Source organism: Ictalurus furcatus, chromosome 17 (assembly GCF_023375685.1).
Source record: "Ictalurus furcatus strain D&B chromosome 17, Billie_1.0, whole genome shotgun sequence".
Lineage (NCBI taxonomy): Eukaryota > Metazoa > Chordata > Actinopteri > Siluriformes > Ictaluridae > Ictalurus > Ictalurus furcatus.
The window spans coordinates 3,962,150-3,974,667 of NC_071271.1; the positions used below are offsets into that span (position 1 = coordinate 3,962,150).

General features: G+C 43.7%; 2 protein-coding genes across 2 annotated transcripts; both read right to left on the minus strand.

Annotated features, from left to right (window-relative positions):
- Nucleotides 1-77: 77 nt before the first annotated feature.
- On the minus strand, nt 78-6,369 carry chordc1a (cysteine and histidine-rich domain (CHORD) containing 1a). Its single transcript, XM_053647038.1, has 11 exons — nt 5,221-6,369; nt 4,143-4,192; nt 3,980-4,036; nt 2,842-3,002; nt 2,620-2,723; nt 2,456-2,514; nt 2,282-2,352; nt 2,107-2,209; nt 1,898-2,017; nt 1,701-1,763; nt 78-1,496 (listed from the first exon to the last, which is right to left on the minus strand). Exons 1-11 carry the CDS (start codon nt 5,282-5,284, stop codon nt 1,344-1,346), a joined length of 1,005 nt encoding a protein of 334 aa, XP_053503013.1. The 5' UTR covers nt 5,285-6,369; the 3' UTR covers nt 78-1,343.
- Nucleotides 6,370-6,502: 133 nt separating this feature from the next.
- Nucleotides 6,503-11,986, minus strand: nlrc3l (NLR family, CARD domain containing 3-like). The gene is made up of 6 exons (XM_053647029.1): nt 11,417-11,986; nt 10,667-10,795; nt 10,270-10,374; nt 9,697-9,883; nt 9,354-9,606; nt 6,503-9,256 (listed from the first exon to the last, which is right to left on the minus strand). Exons 1-6 carry the CDS (start codon nt 11,443-11,445, stop codon nt 7,743-7,745), a joined length of 2,217 nt encoding a protein of 738 aa, XP_053503004.1. The 5' UTR covers nt 11,446-11,986; the 3' UTR covers nt 6,503-7,742.
- Nucleotides 11,987-12,518: the final 532 nt, after the last annotated feature.

A 12,518-nucleotide genomic window follows, 5' to 3' on the forward strand; every position in this document is an offset into this window, starting at 1 on the left:
GCATTTATGGAATTCAGAAAGTCGTACAGCGTACACGGAGTTTCAGTGACGTTTAGGCTACGCGCCAGACCTCTTACATACAGAGACGGCTTCGTTTCTTAGATTTGACTACATTTTAAAAGCCGTGGTTACGGCTTTTTGTTTTTTCAACCCGTCATATTAAAAATTAATGACGATAAAGCATAGCCAAAGAGGGGTCTGCAATCTTTAAAAATGTAGTTCGCTGACATCATTTATTAAATAAGAGCTTCTTTTGCTTTAGCCTGATCAGAAATTTGGACGAAGGCTTTCAGCCTATATGAGGTACTTCCCAGCTTCACTGCTTTCCAAATCCTACGTTCGCTCATATTCATAGCACCTCGCATATTTAATGAGGTCACAGTTGTAGACTTGTTCGTTGGCCGTTTGTAGTAGGTTAAAAAAAAAACTTGTGTTATAGTGAGCTGAGGAAATGATCTAGAAATAAGCATCGGGACTCCTCACTCGAGCTGTTAGACCACAGACATGACGTGGCCGTCTTTAGAGTGACGAAGGCGGAGCTTAAGATCAAGTTCATTAGCTGATCGCAAACCTGCGAACGAAATATTATGCAAAGTGTAAAGTAACATTAGGTAAACTATTGGAGTGAGGATTATGCTTGTGATTGGCTAATCGTTACCTTAAAAATTTAAGCCCCGCCTCTTGTTGGCCCAGAGAGTAAAATCAGGAGGTGCATTAGATTTCTGCTTGACTCTCACAGTGTCCATCGTTTATGGGTGTTCTCTACCATCGAGTATGTTAATTAGACAAAAAAAACCTAAGCAGTGCATTCTGGGATTTCTTTCAAAGTGCACAAGGGAGAGTCAGCGAGGGCACAGGGAAATGCAGCAAGGCCCATAGTCAGACCTTTGTTTATTTTATTTTTTATTATTAGACATTCTTATTATCTGTAAAAGGTTCAGGAATGCCTCAAAGGTCTTAATGTTGACTATCCAATCAGCTCACTACTCATTAACATATTACTGTAATATATTACCCATCATGCTTCTGTGAATGGGACTATGAATGTTCAAAAGCTATCTTGCCCAATTAGCAAAACATACAACAATAATTTGGGACACAGTTGACACACAGTTTTCACATTCCTGTACTCCTCTAGCATCTTTTAAGGAACAACGGTAGTCTGCGAAGGGCAAATGAGACGGAGCCAAAGTCTAGTGTGAAAACTGATGCGTGGTGATTAAATCGAACACAAACGAGAAATGAGTGTGTGCGCGTGTGTGTGTGTACAGTACAGAAATACAGCGTGTGTTGTTCTGAGCTAGCTCTCTAACAGTCGGTACACTTTCAGTCCTTTTTTTCTTCTACACACACTCCTTTGCTTTCTTCTCATTGGTCGATACAGGAGTGGGCGGTGGCAGTTCGAGCCGCGCCCACGACATCGGCTCCGCCTTCTTCATGACTATCTCGATTTTGGCAGCCATCATGTTCGTGGCACTCCTGCTGACGTCAATGACCTGCCGGGACACAACAGAACAGTGACCTCACTTCTACCTTCTCGCTGAAACACGTTAATCAGTGGTCATTGTTTCCCTTTCTTTGCATTCTGATCGGTCTGCATTGACCTTTCTCTGTGCTGTGATTGGTCTACATTTACAGTTCTCTGTGCTCTGATTGGTCAAGGTTTCATGTTCATTAGTGCTGAGTTCTGGTACACTCACCCCCCAGAGACTGATATTCTGTTCAAACTCCTTCTCTCCCTCAAAGATCACTCTGATACACACCTACCATGGAGAACACACACACACGGTTTAAAGTAAGGGCAAACAGTCATTTGTACAAAATCACACACACAGGAAGAATGTAGGTGTCAACATGCGCACGCACACACACGCACACACAGGATACACAAACTCACCTTGGTGCTGTTGGCCTGTACTGAACACAGCTCTGGGTTGGAGTGTTTAGCGTAGATGGAGATGGTCACATGACTAGCAGTCTGATGCCAATCAAAGCGACACGGTACCACCTTCTTCCCCTACACACACACACACGCAGCGAGTCAAAATAATGTCATGCTTGATAAGAATTTCAGAGACTGTTCACGTGTGTGTACGTTTCCCTTACACTGTCGTTCCTCCACACGTGATCTCCTGTGCTGCATCCCTCCTGAGAAAGAAATGTGTTGAAGTCCGACGTTTTCCTCCGACAGCAGCTCCAGTATTTCATCCTACACACACACGTGTTACTCGCACTGAATAGAGGTTCCATACAGTAGTGTGTGTGTGTGTTTCTCTCTCACCCCTCATGGAAGATAGGAAATCCTGGATGAAACACACACTTGTCCTGGTCAGTTGCTGGTCCAGAGAAAGTCTGAAAGGAACACACACACACACACACACACACACAGAGTATTTCACACTCCATAATAGCTGTTAGACCATAAAGAAGCAAGAGGGGTGTGTGTTTGTGTTACCTTAGAGCAACCTCTGTTTTTACACGCTGTTCCGATTTTCACCTCATTCCCCTCATCCTCTGCAAAACACACACACACACACACACACACACACACACCATGATCAGGCTGTGGTCGTTGAGCCTCTTGGTTCCGGTGAACTGTTCTGATTGGCCGAGGTTTACCTTTCTCTGAAATCTGACTGGATTCTGCTAGTTTGAGGTTCTGGAGTGCCTGTCTCAGAGACGGAGACACTTTCTGCTGCAGTTCCACCAGTGGCTCATCAGCACTGAAACACACACACACACACACAGAGGATTAGTGATATCTATTAGAGTGTAACATTATACTCTGAACTGTGATGGTGTGTGTGTGTGTGTGTGTGTGTGTGTGTTGGAGCTCTGTACCTGGGTCTCTGGATGAACTCCACGGGTTTCGGAGCCTGTATGACGTATTCATTAAAGCGCGGTTTCAGATCCTCCAGCTCCTTCTTCTCTCCTGAACTCTTCACCTCGGGCTTCACCGGCTCGGGGGGTTTCTCCTTGTTATGGTGACCTTTAGTGCAGCCCTGGAACACAGACACAAACAACCAACAAGCTTTATTACAGAACCACACCACGACATGGTTCTAGAATACCAACAAACCGTTCTAGAACTTGCAACAACACAATATTTAAACAGAGTCCCACAACAATACAATTTTAAAAGAGAATTTAGGGGGGAAAAACTTATAAAAAATAGGTTCATAATAGTACCAAGCATTATGCCGTTTAAAACAGAGCCATGGTGTTCTAGAACATAACTAGACAACAATACATTTCTAGAACAGAACACTGGGGGTATGCCGCTTAGAACCACTGTGTTCTAGAACAGAATAATTTTGTTCTGGAGCAGGACTATACAACAATGCAATTCTAGAACAGAACCATTTTCCACAAACTTCCAGAACAGGACCATGTGGTTTTAGCAGAAAACTAGACAACAGACAATTCTGGAACAGGACCCTGATTCTCTAGAACATAACTAGACAACAGTACAATTCTAGAACAGGACCACACACTATGAAGTTTAGAACACAACCACGTGACCATATGGTTCTAGGACAAAACCACATAATGGTGCACAATGGTTCTACAACTATTAATAACACAGTTCTAGAACAGAACCACACAACACAGCACTAAAACAAACACACTACCAGACCAGAACCACACAGTTCTAGAAGAGCAGCACACAACACCACATTTCTTAAATATTGAGCTCTATGACAATACAGATGAGTTCTAGAACAGAACCATGCTGTTCTAGAGTAAACAGTACAACACAACAAAGTTCTGGAAAGGTCTGTGACAACAGAACCACGTTGTTCTAGAACACACACACACAACTACTTTAGCCAAACCCAAGTGTCTTGCAGTGCATTGTGGGATTTCACCGTTCAAGGGCTCTGGATACATTATTTCAGTAAAGCTTGCGCACTACAGTGCCACGTAGTGAACACGGCGAGGTTTGAGACGCAGCCATGCCTCAGAGCCGCTCACTTACAGCGATGCTGAGGAAATCCGAGAAGTCCGTAGTGCGTCTCTTGCAACATGACCAACCCTGTGTTACACACACACACACACACACACACACGAGAATGTTAAGGCAACCATTTGCTGTAACTATGCAATGAAAGAAAGCACATTAAGGCTGTTGGGCGACTTACTTTCAGGGCGTCGTGGAAAACCGGAACTCCAGGATGGTAAGTGCACGCGTCTGGAACGAGACATGAGCATGTTTCTTCTCAGAGTGGCTGAAGATAAAATTGCTCGACAGCTATTACATAATTACAAAGATATTTCTTTTATTACAACCACACCGATTTACAAATGGTCACAATTTTTATTTAGCTCATTTATTAATGAAGGACACGTGACCTTTTTTATTTTTATTTTATCCATTTATAGTTACGTTCCCTGTTGTGGAACGTCCACAAAACGAGTTCCTGTTCTCACGTACGTTATAGCAGCTATAAACGTTCTTTCCCTCAATCTCTCTCGTTTGCGCTCTCTCTCTCTCTCTCAGATACAGACAAAAAAAATGGCTTATCAAGATCCTGAGGAACCTCAAAGTGTAAAATCCTCTGTCCTGAAGATGGAAAATGTAAACACACAGCTTTACCTCTGAATGTTAACAAAGCAAGCACTAACACTGGAGACTCCTTCCAGAAAAATGGTAATTACGCATCTTACAGGAAACATTATCATACCAATGACTAAAGATTGTTACCAAATGTTATGTCTAGTGGATACCATTACGGAACAATAATGGTATTTGTAGTGGAAACCATTAGAATTCCTGTGATGGTTTCTATTGTGAAACCACCCCATATCAGGGCACTTGGAATGTAGTGGAGAAAGTATGAAGTCACAATTTACGTATTTATATGCGGAAGATATGCAAAGATACAGTTAATAAATACATGTTAATTAAAATACTGTTGACTTTTTTTTCCTTTAACTGTAGTTAGAAAGTTAGCCACTAATTTCACTGAAAAAATCCCGTCTCACTCAGCTTCATTTACTCCAGAAATCTTTGTTTTTAATACATTTTAAGACCTTTTCTAAACTATGAAACTTTCTTTTTATTACAGACAGACGTTTACATCTAAAATAAAGCGAGTTTAATGTTTGTGTAGATCCCGTTATCCTTACTTTAACCTTCCCACATTTAGCTTTAGCTCAACGCCAGACCAAACGGTCAAAAATACATCAAATAAATTAGGAAATATTATATTATCTTACCTTCCGGATTGTTGTCCGGGTCAAAACGCTGCCCACATCCTTTGTTATAACAGAGTAAAGACATGACATAAACTCACAAAACGACAATTTTGAGCTGAAGAGAGAGAAAAAAAAGTTTAATTTGAATTCCAGTCCACAAACATGAGTTACAGAGAAGCACGCGACCGACAGCGCTATTGTATTGTGAGCCGGCTCGCGAGCTCCTTGACAGGCTTCCGGGAAACCTCGGAACATTCCGGAAACTTCGCGAACTTTCGTAGCGAGTTCGGGTGTACTCGGGTGTACTCGGGCGTCTCCGTACAGAATTTCTCACAGGCGTTCGAGAACATTCGACGAAAATCTGGAATTCTTACACCAGACTGCTGAAATCCCACTTTGCAGCTTTAAAACGGTATATTACTACCAAATCTCACTTTTATTCGCCATTGTAAGACCAGTTACACAGGATGCGAAATATAAATCAGTAGGTTTTGGTGTGAATTGTATGTCAAATTCAAATACATCTTCTCTATCTAAACAAGCTTGTTGGTGATTTATTCAGAAATAATAAATCCATGTATCGAGAGTACCATTCAACTAATGAAGAACTTTCATTCTCAGCCCAAATGAGCAGCCGATTATTCAATATTTTCAGTGATGTTTGTATTGGGGTTCACCGTTTTAAATCAGACACATACGCTTAAACCTAGATGTTCTGGTACTAAGCGGTCTGATGTGTAAACGCTCGTAAGGTTCTACACGTTAACGTATCTGTTTCTGTTCGCACGATCCCTTGAAATAATTGCACAAATAGTAAAGCGTTGGGTCAGTTTTTGCACTGAATCCCTACCTGATGAATTAAGTTCCCATATAAAAGTCAATCTTTGAATGTGGTTTAAGTGGGAATTGGAAATATGGGATGGAAGAGAACGGGTTGGGATAAGATGGGCTGGGAGAGAATGAGTGGGATGATGGGATAGTAGAGAATTGGATGGGACAGGACAAGACGGGACAGAATAGGATGGGATGGGATAGGATAGGATGAAGTAAGATAGGATGGGATGGGACAGGATGGGATGGAATGGGATGCATTGATCACAACTGCTCTTTCCCCCTAAACGACACTCCTAAAACAAGCTCAAAAATGCAGATTTAAATGAGGTGGGACAGCAAAATAGCATTTATTATGACACACAGGTAAGCTCAGACATCTCCCAGATGTAATTTGTCAAAGGAAGGCTGTGAATTATCCACCTGTTCACCTGCAGTGATAAACAAATAAACAAACAAACACATTCACAGCTGAGGAGAAGCACCAATCCCATTTATTCACATCACTCCCATACACACATGAACATCTACATTAACACTCCGGTATGAGCATTTAGATGAGATTCACACACATTTATCGTCAAATGTAAACAGGAAGTTGTTGTCTTTTTAGATCTAGTAATGGACCACACCGAACTGTGTGTGTAAGATACTCTCAATATCATATGTTCAAAATTCCTCGCTATTTAGTGTCCTTAGCAGACGTCCAATTTATGGCTACTTTATTGGGTCAACGAGCCATAAATGTCAGTAATGAGGAAAGTCTTATTCCGTCAGTGGACGATGTAGTGTGCAAATGCCCAAACTCAACTGAAGCAAGGACGAAGGCATTAGTAGGAAGGTGCCATTCTGTTTTGAAGTAGGATAACGATTTGGGATGTAGTCAGGAGTAAGAGGCCAGTCATCCACCACACACACACACACACACACACTAGAGGAAACGTCACAAGATTGATGGTTTTGTTCCCCTTAATAGTACTACCAAGGATTCAAGCCAGATTTGTTTTGTTACCTGCTCAAGTAAGCATATTTCTCCTGAAGAAACTTTTCAGGAATTTCCCTACGAGTGCATGGGGCGGGGCTAGCGACGTCATCGGTCTCTGATCGGTCATGCATATACCAGAGACAGCATGCACACAAGAACGTTCAAAACTAGCCTGACCATGGCAAACTAACGGTAGCGCCTCGTTCCACTCGGACACGAGGAGGCTTGTCGTCGTTATGATTACTCAAAATGGAGTGCTTTCAGTGGCATATTAGAATAGTGATCTGACAATAAACAACATAAATTTTACAATAACAGGCTACGTTTAAAACCGTTTCACACACGACTGTATAAAAAAAAAAATCATTTATACAGCCTCATCCTTTCTACAAGCACTCTCTGGCTATCCATAATCAATGTTCGTGTTGAGTAAAATAGCGTTCTTTTTAAGCAGTTTTTCCCCCGACACCATATCGTTCACAAGCTTTTGGGGAAAATGAACTAGAAATAAAGTTATTTCGGTTTACCCAGTTGGGCTGGTTCTTGTTTTTGAATGTGCTGTGGAAAAAACACCCATCTACCTCTCGTTAGTCAGAGGTAAACACTCATTAAAGCACTCATCTCATTAAAACATCACTCTCAATCAGACAAAATAACGAAAGCCTCTCTTCATTTAGATGTTCTGCTAGGATATGAACCACTTTTTCCATCACCAGCCGATCTCTCATCAACCCTTCATGCCCTCTTCCAGCTCCGTGAGACACAGTTCCAAATTTCTACACCGCTCGGGTACGGCGTTCTCCTTTATCCTCTTCCTGGCATACTTGATCATGTCCTCGACGCCCTTCGGCTCGGGGTGACGCTGAGGCAGCAGGTGGCCGCGCAGGGTCTTTTCCGTCACACGAGCCACCAGCCCCAACAGGAAGCGCAGGAACAGGTCCATGTGCCCGTCGCGTCTGGCGAGCACGCGGTCGATGACAGGTTTGAAAAGCTCATAGACGGACCGCTCTCTGCCGCTTCTCTGCCGCTCAAACACGTTTTCCCCGGTCATCCGAAACTTGACGTAGACGTACACGGCAGCCATGAACGTCTGAACGCTGGGGTGGACGAACCTGAAGCTCCGCCCGTTCTCGTTCGTAGGTTCGTCTGTTTCGAACGAGATCCCGACTCGATGAGTGACGTCGTGGAGGTCCAGTGCCGAACGGGACAATGCGTCTTCGTAGAAGACGTTCTTTTCTTCGACCAGCATCTTCAGCGCTAGCTCGCCCATCCTCATCAAGAAATTTACGTCTGATTCTTTCCACTGGGATGCGTCGAACCCCGTACCAACGGAGCGCTCGATCTTCCGGTTCATCAGCACGATGACGTACTGCACGTAAAAAGTGGTGAGGGCTGGCACCGACTCTACGAACCCCCTGTTCTGTAAGCGCAGCTCGTAAACGAAGGACACGATCCAGGAAAAGAGGGGCAGATAGCAGGCGTCGTACAGACCCGGAGTAGCTTTGACGCAAGCTAGGACGCGTCTGCCGAGCGTCGGGTCTTTAGTCCGTTTGGTGAAGTACTCGTCCTTCTGCGCGTCGCCGAATCCTTTCAGCTCTGTAAATCTGTAGCAGCAACCTGACGGGATTTTCCGAGCGGTGGGACGACGGGCTGTGATCCAAACGCAGGCGTGAGGCAACAAGTCTCCTTTGATTAAACTAGTGAGAAGGGCGTCCGCCGGAGCCGGAGTCGTGATCCCCGTGACGACGGGATTGTTCTGAAAATCGAGGGGGTGCCTGCAGAGCTCGAGTGCATCGATGACGAAGAGCACGGCGCAGTTTTGGCTGCCCAGGAATTCCGCGTGCTTCGCTTCGGGGTAAAACGCGGCAAGAAACTCCAGGAAAGTCTGCTCCGAGTTTCGGACAAGGTGAAGGTCGCGACCCGGAAGAGCGAACACGAACTGGAAGTCCTGACACACCCGTTCCTCCGTCCAGTCCATGATGAACATCTGCACCTTCACCGTAAGGCCGACGACCGGGACGCCTGTTGTCACGACGACGCGGACGCGATCTTCACCCTCGATGGGAGAGAAAAGGTCGCTAAAACTGATCGGCAGTCCCTCGCCGGTTGGGGTTTGGGGCACAATGGGCGAGTCTACGTAGACATGCCTGATGTAGCGCTGCTGCCCTGGGCGACTGGCTCCCTCGTAGAGACTGTAATAACGGCGCATGTGACTGCATCTCAGTTCGAACTGCACCAACGCTGGGGAGAGAGAAAGAGAGAGAGAGAGAGAGTTAGAGAAGCTGTTGATTATCAGGCGCATTACAGCAGTCTTTACCTCACTTCTCCTGAACCCTACCTCTCCTGCACACGCTCTCCAGTGAGCTAGCGACAGCACGCTTGTTGATTTCGTACAGCGTGCGTATGGTGCTGCTCAGCGCATCTCCTTTGTCCCATTCCTCCATCATCCGGTCCACCACGCCAAGGACGTCGATCTCGCCCTCCTGCTCCAGCTGCCGGAACTCGAGCTTACCTTTACTCTGCGATCTCAGACTGCGCACGAAACACAGCAGCTCCACTGCATTCAGAGTTCTGAGAGTGTTCAGCATGGCCTACACACACACACACACACACACACACACACACGTCAGAGTACTGAGATACTGCAGCACACAATGCAGCACACACTACAGCTCACTCACCGTGAACACATAGGGCAGGGAGAGCTCGTCTGCCGAATCCACCGTAGGAGTAGGCGACTGTGCGGTTTCGGGAACACTGGGTTCCTCCTGAATATTCCTCCTCTCGCTGTCTTGGGGTTCTCTCTCAAGCATGTAACTCTCATTGTCTTCCATCTCCATTACTGATTCTCCTGGGTCCTCCTCTCTCCTGAAAAACACACACACACACACACACACACACACAAACCCCGTTGCACAATTTTGCAGAGTGACAAGACGTCCGTAACAAAAGGAGAGGCTCACAGTCAAGTAAGAACATAGTGACAAAGTAAGCAAGAAGAGAAGTAGATAATGAAGGAATGTAAGGAAGAAATTTTGATGGTAGAAAGGGAGGGAGGGAGGGAAGGAAGGGAGGAAGGATGTATGTAAGAACAGGGAGTAAGGACATGTGAAAGAAAAGAATTAAGGAGGGAGGAAGGAAGGAAGAATGTATGCAAGATTAGAAAGATGAGGGAAGGGACATTATCAGTTGCGTACCAAACCTGACGCTGTAGAGTAACTGCTCGCTATGAAACCAGGTTATGTTGTATGTACCTTTGTGTAGTAATGTAGACCCCCTCATTACGGACACTGGTTCGTCGGTCTTGTGTGATCGAGGTGATGCCCGTCTCAGGCGAGTCTGGCCGATTAAGCTTGATCCTGTCACAAACATGGAGAGAGAGAGAGGGGCCAATGAGTCAAACACTGACTTTCATGAATGAGGTATTCAATTCAGGTGTGTGTGTGTGTGTGTGTGTGTATATATATATATATATATATATATACACATATATACACACACACACATACATACGCATATATACGCGCACACACACACATATATACACACACACATATATATATATATATATATATATATATATATATATATATATATATATATATATATATATATATATATATACATATATATATATACACATAAAAACACCTTGTAGGTAAGTTGACTTTAACCACGGGCTGAGGAGCGGCATCTTGAACCTCATCATCATCATCATCATCTTCTGGATCGTCACTACACATGGAGCCATAGCTGCTGGGCGGCCGCTCCGTCAGAATCCTAAACACACACACACACACACACACACACACAGAAAACATTACAAACGCGTCAAGTCAAGTGTGCAAGAAACGAAAGACTCGTGGAGTGCTGTTATAGGAACGTAATCGACAATGACAAGCTACGATGCGGCCTGAAACGGAACGAGATTATTTTCCAATAACAGCATGTCCTGTAGTCATCTTACACCATAATAGCGATTTTTAATGAATTTATTTTTATCCGTTTCCTGTTACGTCGAATGTTGTGGAACATCCACAAAACAAGTTAGTGTCTGAGATCACTCACGTTATATAAAATACATTAGTTTGTGGTGCTGTGACCAGACATGACTTGTTTCTATACGGAAAAAAGAAAACTATAATCTATTAGTTAGAGTTTGATCTTTTACTGTGATGAATCAATAACTATTCAGATTACCACATGACGTCATCTGGCGAGTTCTAGACGCTACTTTACATCTACTACATTTCCCCTGAAAAGGCCTGGCAACACCGACTACGGCGTTGTGAACACCACAGTTAAAGAAAAGATCACTGAATCAATCATATAACACACGTCTATAGCTGATCACGCGACTCAGATAGAGAGAAGTTTATGTTCAGACTTTCCAAACGTTACCTTTCCACTTCCGAGTCGCCGTCACTCATGGTGGAAGCCGCCGTTTTCTCCTCACAGTGTACAAACGCAGGTCATCACACTATTCCCCCAAACCTCAGGACACAAAACAGTTTCTTCATCTCCACAAAACAACAAAACACGCCGCAAACTTCCAAATAGCCTGCTAGCTAAACCAGCTAAACAGCCATCTGAGTGTCAGCCGTAAATCTGCGACAATAACACGATAAACATTCAATAACACGATAAATATTCAGGCTTCGTACACATTACAACAGCCACGAAAATAATAAACGTAAATACACGAATTAAACAAGTTCAAACGTTTGGCCGAGTTCGAACACCGCCAACTAGCTTAGCAGGTTTTCTTCTTCCGCGTAACTGATAAAGTCGCGGTTTGATGACGTCCTGGTCTCATATTCGCTTCTCTGTATCATGTTCGCGTCAGGATAAAAGGTCGCGTCGTTAAACTATACTTGCTTGCCATGCATATAACAGTACACAATATAATACTTTTCACCTAGAATTCTGTTCTCAACTGAATCACATATCCATCAGTTCACATTCACAAACTTAATGTTTTACGAAAGAAATCGAATTTCGTGTAGTCACACTAGGCTACACGTACAATAAAGCCCTTAAAACTTTTGTTTAAACAATTTGTGACGAAGTACATTTATGCCCTCTTTTCATTCATAATGAATAAATTTTTGATTCCTTGTGTGTTTATTATATATATATATATTATATATAAATATTAATATATATTAAATATATTATAGTTGTTTCCGGTCCACTAATTTGATTGGTCGAGAAGAGTTCAAAGCATGCCTCTATTTCCTAGAGGTAGGATGTTTGTCTGTGTTCGGCGTGTAAACTTCCACTACCTAGATCGAACCGTTTACTACAGTAGTGTTAGCAACATCACCAGCAGACACGGGCTACCTTTCAGGAAATTAAACTTTTGAACTTATTAAAAATTGCGAAAGCGCGTCAAGATGAAGATGAAAAGGAAGAAGGGATGCCAATTATACCAGAGATGCCTGTAACGGGAACGTACAAATCAACATGATATAACTTGAGTGTGGCTTCTTCAGGATCCATT